Source organism: Nannobrachium achirus (genome assembly GCF_963921795.1).
Source record: "Nannobrachium achirus genome assembly, chromosome: 16".
Taxonomy (NCBI): domain Eukaryota; kingdom Metazoa; phylum Chordata; class Actinopteri; order Myctophiformes; family Myctophidae; genus Nannobrachium; species Nannobrachium achirus.
Window position 1 is genome coordinate 20,926,492 of NC_137823.1, and position 18,588 is coordinate 20,945,079.

General features: G+C 42.4%; 1 protein-coding gene across 3 annotated transcripts in view; it reads left to right on the top strand.

Annotated features, from left to right (window-relative positions):
* epb41l2 (erythrocyte membrane protein band 4.1 like 2) overlaps positions 1-18,588 on the top strand; it is a 152,575-nt gene that overhangs the window by 80,793 nt on the left and 53,194 nt on the right. For all 3 annotated transcript variants that reach the window (XM_080745240.1, XM_080745241.1, XM_080745242.1), the window contains exons 7-9: positions 16,446-16,521; positions 16,802-16,898; positions 17,069-17,190. In XM_080745240.1, the coding sequence (XP_080601366.1) occupies positions 16,446-16,521; positions 16,802-16,898; positions 17,069-17,190 (295 nt within the window). The remainder of the gene's footprint in view (positions 1-16,445; positions 16,522-16,801; positions 16,899-17,068; positions 17,191-18,588) is intronic.

Here is an 18,588-nt window from a genome sequence, read left to right on the forward strand (position 1 = left end):
ACCTTGTATGTCCAAAACCGTTCGTTTTGCATTTATCATTTTAAAAACTATTTAAACTAGTGCCGCGAGGCGTTGTGTGCTTGTAGATCGGCTGTTTTCACTACTTCTGTGCGACGGCCTTGTACGATTAAGTAGGGCTTTGCTTTGCGAAAGAACATACAAATTTGAAACTTGGAGATACAAGGTTTCCACCCGACAACGACGATATGTTAAGTGTGCAAAAGACACGCAAACTAGTGGGTTGTTTAAATTGCGTTGGACATACAAACCAGAGAACTTAAGTATAGTATCAAAACATAACAGCATTGTCAAAAAAATCTGTTCTCATATCACTGTGTGTAATATCAATATATTGCCAAGCCCTATCATTCACTGTCATCAGAACATACTGTATCAGCACTGTCGTAGGCCATCAACTCAGACAGGAGGATGTACAACGCAAGTGCACAACACGCACACTCACACTGGAAATGCATGATTTGAGAAAACGGTTTAATTTGTACTTTGTACTTGTTTCAAATGGCAGTTTGAAACCGCAGTTTGAAACAAGTACAAGAATATCGTGCACAGGATGTGCAGTGTAATGTATTTGTGATTAAAGTAGTCCTTTCTTATGTGTACGTCTGGACACCAGACAGCAGCTGACAACACTGAAAATGTTCACATGAGTTAAATATGTTTAAACCAAGGGAATGCATGTTCTTTTGCGTTATCAGTGTCATTGGGTTCGCCAACATGTCACAGGCTGTGACGGCTTGATATATGCAACTGTGTATAAAAGCACGGGTCCTGAGCTTTTGCAAGGTGCTTCATAGCTGTAGAGACGCTGCCTCTGAGAATGCGGGCTACCGGGATCGTCACTGTGCTGGCACTGCTGCTCTGTCTGTCCCAGGCAGCGGTGGTCCAGGATGCCAGGTCCCTGCAGGACTTGATGGACGAGATGCTGCTCCTCAGGAACACTGTGAACGTCCTACAGAACACTGTGGAGGACCAGGGTGAGCAGATGAGGAGGATGAAGCGGAAGATAGACGAGCAGAAAGCGGAGATGATGGGCATGGAGGACAGGCTGACCGAGAGCGAGAAGAAGGTCACGACTGTCGTAGAGTCTGTGGCGGTTGCTGAGAAGAAGTTGGAAGAGCTGGGTGAAGCCAGCGTAGCTCAAGGCTCTGAAATGTCCAAGCTTGAGATTAAACTGGCTGCTAATCTGGATGAAACGTCAAACCAAGCAGACAAGTTGGTGGCGCTGAGAAACAGAGTAACGGACAATGAGGGTGAAAACCTGGCTCAAACGATGAAACTGTCCGTCCTCGAGGCCGACCTGGAGAACATTGCAAACCAGACTTCCATCCAAACATCTGAACTTTCCATCTTGGACTCAAGAGTGTCAGATATTGAGACCAAAACTTCAGGCCAAGACGTCAGCCTATCAGCCCTGGAAACCAGGTTGGATGCCACCGAAAGCAACGTAGAGGAGCTGAAAAACCAAACCGTCGATGTGGTCCAGCTCACGTCTAGAGTGACGGCTGTTGAGAACGTGAACACTGCCCAGGCACATGACCTTGCGACCCATGCCGTCCGACTCACAACCACTGAGTATGCCACTTCAATTCAAGAGACAGAACTGCTCACCCTCGGAGACAGACTGGCTGCCACAGAGGTAGCTACAGAGAGCCTGGAGAATCAACATTCAGCTCAGTCTGACAAGATCGCCGCCCTCGAAGCCGGACTGCAGGCCACAGGACAGCAGGTGGGTGAGCTGGAGACGGAGACCTCAGCCCTGTCCAACGAGCTGTCCACCATCGACTCCAAACTGACCGAGGTGAGGGAAGACGTCGAGCAGCTGGAGGTGAACGGTGGTGTCGCCAGTGGACCCAAAGTGGCCTTCTCTGCCGCTATGGAGGAAGTAAAGAATCTGAGAGGAGGGAAAGATGGCGTGCACATGGTGTACAAGTCCGTGCTTACAAATGTCGGCAACGGCTACGACCCAGAGACCGGCGTCTTCACCGCTCCGGTCAAGGGAGTGTACTTCTTCAGATTCACGGCGTGTAATAGCAATAACTTAGATTTTAGCATGGGCATAAAGATGTATAAGAACATGGTGGAGATCATGTATAACCGTGAGGATGGTGCGGAAGACTTCTTCTCTAACGCTGCCACTTTAGAGCTGGCCAAGGGAGATAAGGTGTTTTTGATGCTGCCTCCTAGGATCACGGTTTATGCCGGTAGTCACGAGAACAGCTTCTCTGGACATCTTCTGTTCACTGTTTAAGAGCAGCGTTGCAAAGCTTGTTGCTGTCAAACTGAAATCTTCAGTCTTAATTTAACTCTGAGAAGTGTTGAAATGAGGTGAAAGAAACCAATGGTTAACGCTTCCCTCAGAGTTATATGTGGATAAATTAAAACTGACTATTTTACAGTGTTGAAGCCTTAGACAGAAATAAAATTGAATGAGCACGAATGTCTGAGTTTATCGTCTTGTTTCATAAGCAGATCATTTGATCAAATTGAGACCACCCAGAATTTGTGTAAATGTAATCTTTGATTCATAGTTTAAGAAACTCCAAATATAGCTCAATACTTGAAATGATATATTTTTAGAAACTATTCCAACTCGATTTTGTAGAAACGTATACAGTATATCACATGCACTTGCTTGTGAGCTATACGTTTCTTCAAAATGGAGTTGGAAAAGTTTCCACAAAAAGAAACACAGTATTAAGCTATATTTATAGTTCTTTAAAACATGAATCAAAGAACACATTTACTCTCATCATTATGAAGTAAATGATGTGGACCCATTTAAATTAACTAAATAAATAAGAATAAAACTACGTCTGTCTGTAAGCACACTACACGCACACAGTATACTGTATGTTCTTATATAATGGTCACAATATATTGGCACAATATCAATATCAGCAGTGGTGTAATAGTAACTTAAGTACATTTACTCAAGTACTGTAATTAAGTATATGTTTTAAATATTTTTTACATTACTTGAGTATTTCCAATTTTCAATACTTTTACTTCTACTCCACTACATCTGAGATCCAAATATTGTAGCCTACTTTTACAACACTACGATTATTTGAAAACGCTAGCTACTAGTTACTAATTTATAATATCTAGATCTTGATTATTACTACAAAACTTCAGCCCTATAAAGAGTACATTTCGGCCATTTGAATATAGCCGATCTGCAATCTCACTATGCATCGCATCGGGAGGCATAGTGAGCTTGTAGTTCTGCTATTCTCAAAATATCTTTATACATTTGAAAACCTGAAATGGGACATTCTGCACAATGAGTACTTTTACTTTTGGTACTTTAAGTACATTTTGATGCCACTACTTTTGTACGTTCACTCAAGTCAATTTTGAATTCCGGACTTGTAACAGAGTATTTCTACATTGCAGTAATGATACTTTTACTTAAGTAAGATATTTTAGTTCATTTTCTACCTCTGAATATCAGGTTATGTGGTCAAACATAATGGTGTATGATTTCGTCCATGTCACCCATACCTAACCCTGGGTCACCAGGGAACCATGTTTTCCCCTTTCACCAAACAGGGGTCTGCTTTACTGGAACTTAAAGCAGAGTCTGCTCATCAACTCATAATGACATCATTTTGGTTTGTTTGATGTCCTGTTACAATTTGTAAAGAGCAGTTGACATGGGCAGAATTAAATGCAAGCAGAGCTGTCGTAGCCTACTTGAACTTGGCCTCACTCGCTGTGGTGTAATGTTACGTTACTGTGGCTTTCTCTCTGTGTGGTGTGTGTGTGGGGTAGGCGGGGGGCAAAAGAACGCAGACTAGTTTGTTTCAACTCTGTGCGACATACAAACCAGCTACATGTACAGTACAGTAGTAATCAAAACATAACGGCACTGTTACAAGAAAATATATCTATTCTCATATCACAAATTTTCACAATATAAATATAATATCACTATATACAGTATTGCCTTGCCCCAACCAGTCAATTTCATCAGAACTTATCGGCACCCAACCAGTCAATTTCATCAGAACTTATCGGCACTGTCGTAGGCCCTAAACTTAGACACACAACACAATTGCACAACTCACAAGCTCGCAGTGAAAATGCGTGACTTGCAAACACAATTGCTTCATTTGTTTTCAGACTTTTTGTGTGGTGATGGGGCAGGGCACAACGGCAGTTTGTACAGCAGCTGACCACACTGAAAGTTTCTCATGAGTTGCACCTTCAATCTAGTTACTGAAACTCACATATTCTGAATGACTGCTATGTATACATGCATAAGGGAATGTACTGTACATTGCTAGGCATGACAGAATTGTTGACCTATTAGTTAAGCACATAAGTTCATATGTTTCCTCATCTGCCAAAATGTACAGTATAAGCACTCTTATGTATCAACTGGCATGGTCATGCTCAATAATGAAAAATTATGCCTTTTCACATGTCACAGCTAGTACACCAGATTGTTGATGAGAACATTAGAGAAGTGACCATATTGGAAGTGGCATGTTCATTTGACCACAGCCTGGAAGAGGCGTTCCTTACCACGGTGCTTAGGTACCAACGTCTTAAGGATGTTATTATACAGCTTGGTTACAAGTGTAAACTGCTTATGTTCGTGTTTGGAAGCTTCGGTAATGTTCATAAGTCAGTTGTTAGAGGCCGGCCTGCAGATTGCAGGAATGCCCAAGCCTAGAGCCAAGGCATTGGCAAAATTCTGTGTCTGTGATAATTCGCAGTCACTATACTGTATATGGGGGTAGCAATGCTTCCTGTACCTGTGATCCTTATCCTTCAATACTACAATATGTTACACGTGTGCAAAAGACATACAAACCAGAGAGCTTCATGTACAGGTATAGTATCAAAACATAACAGCATTGTCAAATAAATCTGTTCTCATATCACTATGTAATATCAATAATATATTGCCAAGCCCTACATTCACTGTCATCAGAACATACTGTATAAACACTGTCGTAGGCCATGAACTCAGACAGGAGGATGTACAATGCAAGTGCACAACACACACGCTCACACTGGAAATGCATGATTTGAGAAAACGGTTTAATTTGTACTTTGTACTTGTTTCAAACAGCAGTTTGAAACAGCAGTTTGAAACGAGTACAAGAATATCCTGCACAGGATGTGCAGTGTAATGTATTTGTGATTAAAGTAGTCCTTTCTTATGTGTACGTCTGGACACCAGACAGCAGCTGACAACACTGAAAATGTTCACATGAGTTAAATATGTTTAAACCAAGGGAACGCATGTTCTTTTGCGTTATCAGTGTCGTTGGGTTCGCCAACATGTCACAGTCTGTGACGGCTTGATATATGACCACTGTGTATAAAAGCACGGGTCCTGAGCTTTTGCAAAGTGCTTCATAGCTGTAGAGACGCTGCCTCTGAGAATGCGGGCTACCGGGATCGTCACTGTGCTGGCACTGCTGCTCTGTCTGTCCCAGGCAGCGGTGGTCCAGGATGCCAGGTCCATGGAGGACTTGATGGACGAGATGCTGCTCCTCAGGAACACTGTGAACGTCCTACAGAACACTGTGGAGGACCAGGGCGAGCAGATGAGGAGGATGGAGCAGAAGATAGACGAGCAGAAAGCGGAGCTGATGGGCATGGAGGACAGGCTGACCGAGAGCGAAAAGAAGGTCACGACTGTCGGAGAGTCTGTGGCGGTCGCTGAGAAGAGGTTGGAAGAGCTGGGTGAAGCCAGCGTAGCTCAAGGCTCTGAAATGTCCAAGCTTGAGATTAAACTGGCTGCTAATCTGGATGAAACGTCAAACCAAGCAGACAAGTTGGTGGCGCTGAGAAACAGAGTAACGGACAATGAGGGTGAAAACCTGTCTCAAACGATGAAACTGTCCGTCCTCGAGGCCAACCTGGAGAACATTGCAAACCAGACTTCCATCCAAACATCTGAACTTTCCGTCTTGGACTCAAGGGTGTCAGATATTGAGACCAAAACTTCAGGCCAAGACGTCAGCCTATCAGCCCTGGAAACCAGGTTGGATGCCACCGAAAGCAACGTAGAGGAGCTGAAAAACCAAACCGTTGATGTGGTCCAGCTCACGTCTAGAGTGACGGCTGTTGAGAACGTGAACACTGCCCAGGCACATGACCTTGCGACCCATGCCGTCCGACTCACAACCACTGAGTATGCCACTTCAATTCAAGAGACAGAACTGCTCGCCCTCGGAGACAGACTGGCTGCTACAGAGGTAGCTACAGAGAGCCTGAATAATCAACATTCAGCTCAGTCTGACAAGATCGCCGCCCTCGAAGCCGGACTGCAGGCCACAGGACAGCAGGTGGGTGAGCTGGAGACGGAGACCTCAGCCATGTCCAACGAGCTGTCCACCATCGACTCCAAACTGACCGAGGTGAGGGAAGACGTGGAGCAGCTGGAGGTGAACGGTGGTGTTGCCAGTGGACCCAAAGTGGCCTTCTCTGCCTTTATGGAGGAAGTAAAGAATCTGAGAGGAGGGAAATATGGCGTGCACATGGTGTACACGTCCGTGTCTACAAATGTCGGCAACGGCTACGACCCAGAGACCGGCGTCTTCACCGCTCCGGTCAAGGGAGTGTACTTCTTCAGATTCACGGCATGTAATAGCAGTAACTTAGAGTTTAGCATGGGCATAAAGATGTATAAGAACATGGAGGAGATTATGTATAACCGTGAGGATGGTGTGGAAGACTTCTTCTCCAACGGTGCCACTTTAGAGCTGGCCAAGGGAGATAAGGTGTTTTTGATGCTGCCTCCTAGGATCACGGTTTATGCCGGTAGTCACGAGAACAGCTTCTCTGGACATCTTCTCTTCACTGTTTAAGAGCAGCGTTGCAAAGCTTTTTGCTGTCAAACTGAAATCCTCAGTCTTAATTTAACTCTGAGAGGTGTTGGAATGAGGTGAAAGAAACCAATGGTTAACGCTTCTACTCCCTCAGAGTTACATGTGGATAAATTAAAACTGACTATTTTACAGTGTTGAAGCCTTAGACAGAAATAAAATCGAATGAGCATGAATGCCTGAGTTTGTTGTCTTGTTTCATAAGCAGATAATTTGATAAAATTGAGACCACCCAGAATTAGTGTAAATGTAATCTTTGATTCATAGTTTAAGAAACTACAAATATAGCTCAATACTAGAAAATCTATTTTTCTAGAAACTATTCCAACTGTCTTTTGTAGAAACGTATACAGTATATCACATACACTTGCTTGTGAGCTATATGTTTCTTCAAAATAGAGTTGGAAAAGTTTCCACAAAAAGAAACATAGTACTGAGCAATATTCCTTAAAATATGAATCAAAGATCACATTTACTCTATCATTATGAAGTAAATAATGTGGACCCATTTAAATTAACTAAATAAATAAGAATAAAAATATGTCTGTCTGTAAGCACACTACATGCACACAGTACATACAGTATACCGTATGTTCTTATATAATGGTCACTATATAGTGGCACAATATCAATATCAGCAGTGGTGTAATAGTAACTTAAGTACATTTTGATGCCACTACTTTTGTACGTTCACTCAAGTCAATTTTGAATTCCGGACTTCTACTTGTAACAGAGTATTTCTACATCGCAGTAATGATACTTTTACTTAAAGGAGGACTTCACCACTTTTCAACCTATCTTCATATAATAGGTCCTCACTAATGTTCATAATAAAATAGTGAAGATTTGTTCTACTCGGTCCAAGTCTCCTAGGAGAGCTGTGGGAAGTTCAGAATCCATCGTCTTGTGACATCATCATTAAAAAATAAATTAATCAATATTTTTGAAAAGAATATTTCGATTTTTATTATCGCGAGAACAATGGCTTCCACTTTAACATTGCAACTTTTCAAGAATAAAAAGCCTGCAGTTTCTATTAGCTTGGATTCCCAATCGATGATGTCACAAGACGATGGGTTTCTGACCTGCCCACAGCCCTCCTCTGAGAGAGAGAGAAAAAAAGGAAAAAAATCTATTTTTTAGTGGGGACCAATTATATGAAGATAGGTTGAAAAGTGGTGAAGTCCTCCTTTAAGTAAGATATTTTAGTTCATTTTCCACCTCTGAATATCAGGGTATGTGGTCAAACATAATGGTGTATGATTTCGTCCATGTCACCCATACCTAACCCTGAGTCACCAGGGAACCATGTTTTCTCCTTTCACCAAACGGGGGTCTGCTTTACTCTGCTTTACTGGAACGTAAAGCTGAGTCTGCTCATCAACTCATAATTACATCATTTTGGTTTGTTTGATGTCCTGTTACAATTTGTAAAGAGCAGTTGACATGGGCAGAATCAAATGCAAGCAGACCTGTCGTAGCCTACTTGAACTTGGCCGCACTCGCTGTGGTGTAATGTTACGTTACTGTGGCTTACTCTCTGTGTGGTGTGTGGGGGGGGGGGGGGGGGGGGGGGTAGGCGGGGGGCAAAAGACACGCAGACTAGTTGTTTGTTTCAACTCTGTGCGACATACAAACCAGCTACATGTACAGTACAGTAGTAATCAAAACATAACAGCACTGTTACAAGAAAATATATCCATTCTCATATCACAATATAAATATAATGTCACTATATACAGTATTGCCTTGCCCCTATCAGTCAATTTCATCAGAACTTATCGGCACTGTCGTAGGCCCTAAACGTAGACACACAACACAATTGCACAACTCACAAGCTCGCAGTGGAAATGCATGACTTGCAAACACAATTGCTTAATTTTATTTCAGACTTTGTGTGTGGTGATGGGGCAGGGCACAACGGCAGTTTGAAACAAGTAAAAAGAAAAATCCTTAACAGGATGTGCAGTGTAACATATTATTTTATTAAAGTAGTCCTAGTTCTTATATTAAAGTAGTTTTATTAAAGTAGCATGTATGGACTAACAGACAGCAGCAGCTGTCAACAGTGAAAGCTTTCACATGAGTTGAAATGTGCTCAAACTGAAGGAACGCATGTTCTTTCGTGTTATCAGTGTACTTGGGTTGGTCAAGCACAGGTCACAGGTCACAGGCCCTGGCCCCTGACATGTCTGCTATATAAGCACGGGTCCTGAGCTTTTGCAAGGTGCTTCATAGCTGTAGAGACGCTGCCTCTGACAATGCGCGCTACCGGGATCGTCACTGTGCTGGCACTGCTGCTCTGTCTGTCCCAGGCAGCCGTGGTCCAGGATGCCAAGTCCCTGCAGGACTTGATGGAAGAGATGCAGCTCCTCAGGAACACCGTGGTCCTGCTCACAACTAGAGTGACGGCTGCTGAGAACGTGAACGCTGCCCAGAATCATGAGCTTGCGACCCATGGCGTCCGACTCACAACCACTGAGTATGCCACTTCGATTCATGCAACAGAACTGCTCACCCTTGGAGACAGCCTATCAGCCCTGGAAACCAGGTTGGATGCCGCCGAAAGCCATGTAGAGGGGCTGAAAAACCAAACGGGGGATGTGTCAGAGATCACGTCTAGAGTCACGGCTGCTGAGAACGTGAACGCTGCCCAGTCAGCTGACCTTGCGGCCCTTGGAGTCCGCCTCAATGCCACTGAGGATGCCACTTCAGCCCAAGAGACTGAACTGCTCGCCCTCGGAGACAGACTGGCCGCCACAGAGGTAGTGACAGAGAGCCTGAAGAACCAGCATTCAGCTCAGTCTGACAAGATCGCCGCCCTCGAAGCCGGACTGCAGGCCACAGGACAGCAGGTGGGTGAGCTGGAGACGGAGACCTCAGCCCTGTCCAACGAGCTGTCCACCATCGACTCCAAACTGACCGAGGTGAAGGAAGACGTTGAGCAGCTGGAGGAGAACGGTGGTGTTGCCAGTGGACCCAAGGTGGCCTTCTCTGCCGCTATGGAGGAAGTAAAGAATCTGAGAGGAGGGAGATATGGTGCACACATGGTGTACAATTTAGTGTTTTCTAATGTCGGCGACGGCTACAACCCAAAGACCGGCGTCTTTACTGCTCCGGTCAAGGGTGTGTACTTCTTCAGATTCACCGCGTCTAATAGCAATCACCTAGATTTGGACATGGGGGTAAAGTTGTACAAGAACCAGGAGGAGATCATGTATAACCGTGAGAACGGCGTGGAAGACTTCTTTTCCAATGCCGTCACTTTAGAGCTGGTGCAGGGAGATAAGGTGTTTTTGATGCTGCCTCCTAGGATCACGGTTTATGCCGATAGTCACGAGAACAGCTTCTCTGGACATCTTCTGTTCACTGTTTAAGAGCAGGGTTATAAAGGTTTTTGCTGTCCAACTGAAATCCCCTTTCTTAATTTAACTCTGAGAGGGTGGTTAGCCCTAGAGCCCTAGACAGAAAATAGAATTATGGATCAGGTTTTAAAAAACATCATCATGTTCTTTGGTACAAAGTCAGATGCCAATTATGTACTGCACCTGTTCATTTATTAAATAAAATCAAATGAGTATGAATATCTGATGTCTTGTTTCTTGTTTCTGCCTTGTTTCTGAAGCTGATAATGTGATCATATTGAGATTGTTTGAGAATTATTTTCAGAACCGAACCTTCACTGGGTAAATGTAATCCCTGATTCATACTGTAGCTTACGAAACCACAAATATAGCTCAATACTATAATTTGTATTTTTTTTACAAAGTTTTCAAGCTACTTCAGAAAACAACCCTTTCTTGCAAAGTTTATCCACATTTCCAAAAAAGTAATACTTTGGTGAAAATATATGTTCATTATCAAATAAAAACAATGCTGGAATTCTTTCCAGGGAACAACATAAATTGTATATTTTCAAATATACAAAAAAAGACATTTATTTAAAAAGAATGCATTAAAAAATCTGAGTTTAGTCTCACTTTAAAACAATAGTAATATGTATTGTATGTATACAACAATGGCTAGTGATTACTTCTTGGTCAAATTCTTGGTTAAATAAAACGGCAGCAGAACAAGCTGGTCATTACTTTCATCTTATGAATGCATGTCATGCGGATAGAAATCCTGTTGAATTGCATGTTTCAGCGACTTACACACAGTCTTTCAATTACTTATTAAAACAATGTGTATATATATATATATATATATATATATATATATATATATATATATATATATATATATATATATATATATATACCGGTATATATATATATATATATATATATATATGTATATATATATATATCGTCACTGTCAGGCAGAAACCTTGTATCTCCAAGTTTCAAATGTGAGCGTTTTTTCGCTGCATCACACAAGGCCGTCGCACAAAAGTAGTGAAAACAGCCAATCTAACAAGGCGTTGTGTGCTTGTAGATCGGCTGTTTTCACTAGTCTAAATCATTTTTAAAATGATAAATACAAAAGGAATGGTTTTGGACATACAAGGTTTACAACCAAAAACGACGATATATAATTTTATAAAACAAGACAGGAGAGGGCTGGCAGAGAAAAGATGTTTGGCTCGGGGATATTTCTTCGTACTGGGAGGGAGTCAGAAAGGGGGAGGGGTAACTGTGTGTGTGTGTGTGTGTGTGTGTGTGTGTGTGTGTGTGTGTGTGTGTGTGTGTGTGTGTGTGTGTGTGTGTGTGTGTGTGTGTGTGTGTGTGTGTGTGTGTGTGTGTGTGTGTGTGTGTGTGTGTGTGTGTGTGTGTGTGTGTGTGTGTGTGTGTGTGTGTGTGTGTGTGTGTGGGGAGGGAGGGAGGGAGGGAGGGACGGCTGGGAGATTGAAATGGACACGAGACTCCCAAAGCACTTAACACACGCGCACGGTCTTACTTAACCACACCTAATGTCACACACACATACACACTCTCTAATAGACATGTGCAGCCTAGCACAACTGTGTGCGACTTATTCAGTGCTGCATCTTTGCTTAAGCTAGACGAGTATTTTCTTGATGGTCTAACGAACAAAAGCACAACATTAATTTTGCAGTGTCCTGAAATATTTAGTCTCTCTCCCTCTCTCCCCCTCCCTCCCTGGGTATTAAAATCCTTGCTGTTATCTGTTCGTAACCAAATGGCAGTGGTGGAAATTAACTAGCCGATATGATGCTTGATGCTATCTTCAAAAGATTTGTATACATTTGAAAACTTGTGAATTGGGACATTCTGCATAATGAGTACTTTCTTCTTTTCCTCTTTGACTGTCTTTCTACATTGCAGTATTGATAGTTTTACCTAAGTAAACGATGTGAGTACTTTTTCCCGCCGCTGCCAGATGGACGTATCCGTTAGTAACCAAATAGACCAACAACACTATCTGAGCTAAATCAGAGTTAAATGTCACTGTAGAAGGCGCGGTTACTATATGATGTCACTCACTCCTTTCTCTCTCTCTCTCTCTTTCTGTTCCTTTGTTTGGTTCCTTTGGTCTCTCGCTCCCTCCTTCCTCTCTCTCCCTGTGGGATGCAGCTGGAGTCTTTTGTCCACGTGTGTGTGTGCCCGTGTGTGTGTGTGCGTGCACGTGGCGTACACGTGCTTGTGTCTCTGCAAGAGGAAATGGTCTCGATGTGATGTCATCTTTTCAACAAATGCAATTTTTCCAGATGAAATGATCTGAAAGACAAGCGAGGGAGGGAGAGAGAGAGTGTGTGAGAGGGATGGCAGTAATATCACCTCTGTCATAGTGTCAGGCAGATAGTGTCAGGCAGAAACCTTTTATGTCTTTATTTCAACTTATGTTTTTGACGTAAATGTCATACTACAGCAGGGGTCTTCTACAGGGGGTCCGGAACCCCTAGGGGGTCCTCAGAGTTACTACAGGGGGTCCTCAGAGTTACTACAAGGGGTCCTCAAATCTTTGTGTGATATAAACCTATTTTTCTCCTTTTTTAATAACCATTAATTTTGAACCCTAGTGTCCATGTTCAGAGAACTTTAGCCAAAAATAGCAGATCTGCGCTGCGAGGCGGTGTGAGCTTATAGATCGGCTTTTTTCGGCAAAGAGGTTTGGTGTAGAGGGGAAAAAGAGCAGACCAATGATAATACTATATGGAATATATGAACATGTTGTGGGGGTCCCTGCTTCAGCTCTTCTCAGCTAAGGGGTCCTTGGCCTGAAAATGTTGAAGACCCCTTCACTACAGTGTCGCACAAAACTGGCAAACAATTGTAAACAATGGAGATCTGCAATTTTTTTTGCTATTTTAGAAATGTGAAAGTGACAGTTTTAAGTGAAAGTGGAGTTGCATGTGGTCTTTATAAATATTCAACCAATGAAAAGTAACAGAGCTTATGAGTAGGGTTGTGAAAATCCTGTTCTTTGATTGCCCTTCCTTTTTGATCACTTTTGATGCCGTTTATACCGTTTGTCAGCCTTCTGATTGGTCCCTGAGACTCCCTGACTGGCCAACCAGAAAAAACCATTCACTTTTTGCTATCGGGGGTGGAGTTTGTGCAGTGGAGAATGTTGTTTCAGGCTTTCAGCAACTGTCCGCAGTGCGGAGCACGACCTTCGTCCAGTACGGCCGCGGCAGTAGGGGGCGATCTCGCTCATCATAATTAATAAGCTTCAACAAACTAGTTCACATGGACCTTATCAATGGTCTAACTAGTTACGATTGGGTACATATATTTTAAATGGGCAGAATTACGAAAAGCCAGCCTATTATGTGAGGAGAACAGATTATAGTTCTCCTCTTCCTACCCAAGATGCAATGCGCGTTCTTTTTCTATTTCTATTCTCTCTCTGATCCAGAGGATTAAACTAATTAAAACATATATTTTCAGGGGAAAATTACTGTTTTGCTATGTAATTAATGTACCTTTTTCTTCCCTTTTTATTAATATCACGTAGATGTGTTTTTTTTGGTACTTTATATAGCTGTAATGAGGCTATGACGAAAAAAAAAAATCCCATCCAGTTCCACTATAAAAGAATCTGCAATAGTGATTCTGTCCCACTGGGATTAAACAAATTAAAACATATATTTTCGGGGAAACCCCCTGTTTTGCAATGTAACTACTGTACCTTTGTCTTCCCTTTTTATTAATATCACCTAGATGTTTTTCCTTTGATACTTTAAATTGCAATAATGAGGCTATGAAAAAAAAAGAAATCCCATTCACTGCCACTATAAAAACAATCTGCCCAGGCTTAATGTCCCAGCATAGTAACAGGGCAGAATGGGGCGGGATTTGCAAAAGCCTGAATTGTTCCACCTGTTTGTTCTCAAGATTACTGCCCAAATATGCAACCTCTTCTTTGCCCGATATTACTATATCATCAGCTCTAACCTTGAAGTCATTTTCAATTACATTACTACGGGAATGTTTGGACCCAAGAATAATGGATTCTGTTTTCATGTGTAATCTGATAATACCGGTATTTGGAATTCATCAATATGACTACATCAATATCACTTCACTATGTTTAGCAAAACTGACCTGATTTGCACTGTACTCGATGAGTTATTTTTTTTCCAATCTACGGCCAACTCTCTTCACCAAAAATAGCAGATCTCAGAGCTTGTAGATCGGCTATTTTTGTTGAACCTTCCCTCCAGAATAAGGACGCTGGGGTTCAAGTGGTTAAATGTCAAGTATAACATTATTTTCCGTCAGTTCTGATGGAAACTGATATTTCTCCGTGACATAGCCTACCGTCTCTCTCTGGTGGAAACATGTGCATATTTCCGTCGCGTAATATGATGTAAGATTAGAAAATAACAGCATAATTCAGGGGTGCCTTGGATGAAAAGGTTATTTACAGGGGTGCCCTGAGTCAGTTTATTGTTTTAGACATACAAGGTTTCCACCCAACAGTGACGATAGATAGTCTGTCTGTTGGGATCAAATCAGCATGGAACAGAACAGACTGCAAGGAAAACATATCATGACATCATTATGATGATGATGATGGTTGCTGTGAGGGCATGATTTAGTTTGCGATGGTGAAGATTATAGGTTGGCATGTGGTCAAGCCCAGAATGAGCTTATGCAACATCAGATGAGCCACGCACGTCTGTTACTGTGTGTGTGTGTGTGTGTGTGTGTGTGTGTGTGTGTGTGTGTGTGTGTGTGTGTGTGTGTGTGTGTGTGTGTGTGTGTGTGTGTGTGTGTGTGTGTGTGTGTGTGTGTGTGTGTGTGTGTGTGTGTGTGTGCGGTACAGTACAGGCTTAATGGTTTCTGAAAGCTGTCCTCTACTGATCTCTGTGTGTGTACAGTATGTGTGTGTGTCCTAAAATATCAATGTCCTCACAAGTATATTAAGGGAACACATTATTATTTTAACCATTATTTTATGCTTTAACTATTGAAAAATAGCACATTTTCATGATTAAAATGGCAGATCTACAAGCTCGCTGCCGCGCTGTGATCTTGTATATCTGCTATTTTTCAATCTGCGATATTTCACTTTCAAAAAAACTTTTGGTCATTTTATTGTCTAATCAGGCTTTTATGAACACCCTGAACAGTTTTTAATTTGATTGATTCAATATTTAGATATTTGATGTACATTTTACCTGCCCATCCAGAGCCCCTCCCCGCATACACACCCATTGTAACTTCAAACTCCCTTTTAATCATGACAAATTCATCAAAAACACCTGTCTTTTTTCTGGTGATTCATACTACCCTCCTAATAATACGTGAGCACACTGTGTTTCTTCAATAACTTTTTTCTTTTATTTGTAATAATTTTTTATTGTATTACATTTTTTCCATTTTCCCAAAGAATTATAAAAAATACATGAAAAAAAGGTAACAAAAAACACGGCCTGCTCTCGTATTAGGAGGGTATTGGACCAGAACAAATATGGCGTTTTTGATTAATTTATCATGGTTCAAATGGAGTTTGATGTTACAATGGGTGTGTATGGGGAGGCGTCCTGCAGGAGGAGGGCCTGATAACATTTACATAAAATATCTAAATATTGAATCCATCAAATTCAAATCAGTTCAGGGTGTTCATAAAAGCCTGATTAGACAATAACATGATTTTTAAAATGTTTATATATTTTTTTGGTTAAAGTTTCAAAGCTAGAGTGACACGATGCAGGTCTAAATGGGTTAATGCCAAGGTATGTGTGTGTGCGATCCCACTGCAATTTCCCTGGAAAGGTTTACAGTAACACGCTGATGTCAGCGCGTGGTACAAGAGGTCTTTCACACACGCAGATGAGCAGGGTAGATAGAATTCACAGTGTTTAGACTAAAAAGCGGGCCATAACGTCATAACCTCGTATGCACCGCATTGTAGTAGATTCTCTATCTCTAGCATGCCGATGTCGGATCTCTCTCCCACTCCCACTTTGAACGGGCCTTTTGTACAAATTTGAATTGACGCCTCTTGCATTTCATCAGGTGACCTGCATTTCTGGCATTCACAGACATCTATTTCACTGACCCTGGTTAGTGTACGGAAGTATTGTACGTGACACTAATAGTGTTTTTTTTTCTCTCTTTCCTTTTCTTTTTTCCCTCTCTTTTACTTTCTCTCTCTCTCTAGGCAACAATTGGCAGTTTGCATTCAATGTCAAGTTTTACCCTCCCGATCCTTCACTGCTTACTGAGGACATTACCAGGTACATGCACGCACACGCACACACACACGCACACACACACACACACACACACACACACACACACACACACACACACACACACACACACACACACACACACACACACACACTGTAGTCTACGTACATGTGGTAGACTATTCCCACCAATGACTTTCACGTTCTGTTGTACGCAAATGTCAGAAGACAAACAAATTGCCTCAAATGTCTCTCTCGCTCTTTAATCCCCCCCCCCCCCCCCTCTCTCTCTCTCCCCCCCCCCCCCCCCCCCCCCCTTCAATAGGTACCTGCTGTGCCTCCAGCTGCGTGAAGATGTGGTGTCAGGTCGTCTACCTTGCTCGTTCGTCACTCACGCTCTGCTGGGGTCATACTCACTGCAGGTATGGTTGTCTATTTTGTGTTAGTGAGAGAGAGAGAGAGAGAGAGAGCTGGGAGTGTACAGGGATGTTTACATGTATGCGTTAAGCAAAGGATATGCTGCCAAAAAAAGAAAGAGCATATCATGTACCCTTGTGACGACATCCCTCTCTGTTCCCGTCGTCCTTTGCAGGCCGAGGTGGGCGACTTTGACTCCGACCAACCGCGACCCCTGGACCTGAGTCAGCTGGCCTTCGCGCCCAGTCAGAACAAAGAGATGGAGGAGAAGATCGTAGAGCTCCACAAGTCGCACAGGTGAGGCCTGGTTTTCACTAGGCTGCTCGCACGGCGGTGTCACTCGCCGACGAGGGCCATGTGTGATGCATGAGGATGAATTGAGTTGAATCGCTGCCTGCAATCAGGGGGTTGCGCCTAGGCATGGGCCTATATGAAAATTTCATATCACGATGATTGTGATAAAATAAAGGGCAATTTACAATATCGCGATAATCAAAATCCATTATCATGGGGTGGAACATTTGCCAAAAAAGATCGGCTATTTTTTGGCAAAGACATTTGATAGAGTATCAAGTACGTGTATTATAAGTACCTTTTACCAATTATAGAGGGTTTGCCGGATGTGCAGCTCGGCAGATAAAAGGTGATTTGATCCCAGTGCGCGACGGAGGACGATTTCACGATACATTTAATCTCCACGATACAATTATCCTGAGTGTTTTTTATCACAATAAACGAGAATGTCGCTTATCGTTCCATCCCTAGTTGCGCCTCAGTGGGGAGGACGTGTACCACATATAGACTCTGATGCCCGGTTCGATTCCAGGACTGGCAGGACTATTTGTGCCACATCACTTTCCTGCTTTCTCCCCTGCCAAATGCCTAAATTGTAAATTGCTTCCCGCCTCACCTCCAATGGACAATCAATAAAGGCAGAAAAAAAATAACAATAATGCCAATGCCACTTTTGATTAGGGATGGAGCTCGAAACACAAGCCTGTTACATTCTCGATAACAAATGTATTGAGTACGGTATCAATAAGCTTTGAGCTTATCAAGCTGTTATCGAGCATATAGCGTCCAATGACACATCACATTTAAGCAATCAAGACAAGAGGCGATCAAGACATTATTACAGTACTATTCCTAATATAAAGCCATTTAACACTTATTGCACATTAATGAATGGTTGTTTTAATGATATTTTTTTACTTTTGTCAATTGTCATCTTCATAGATGGTGGTCAGCCACAAACTCGGTCACAGCAACTTGCCAATAATAAAAGATACCAGTTCTGTTCAGAAATTGTCGTCTCACATCTTTTCCACAAAATATTAGAAAACGCTCAATAGTGGTCTTGATAAAAGCCCGGCTCAATAAGCAGGATCGATATCATAAGGTGCTCATTGTCAAAAAAAGATTAACAAGCTCCATCCCTACCTTTGATATCCCACCCTCTTTGGTCATTCATTTATATGACCAAAAGTGTTTCTTGACTCATTGCTGTACTTTCATTACATATCGTCGTTGTCGGGTGGAAACCTCGTATCTCCAAGTTTAAATTTTTTATGTTCTTTCGCAAAGTAAAGCCCTGCTTCATCGTACAAGGCCGTCGCACAAAAGTAGTGAAAACAGCAGATCTACAAGCACACAACGCCTCGCAGTGCGAGGCGTTGTGTGCTTGTAGATTGGCTG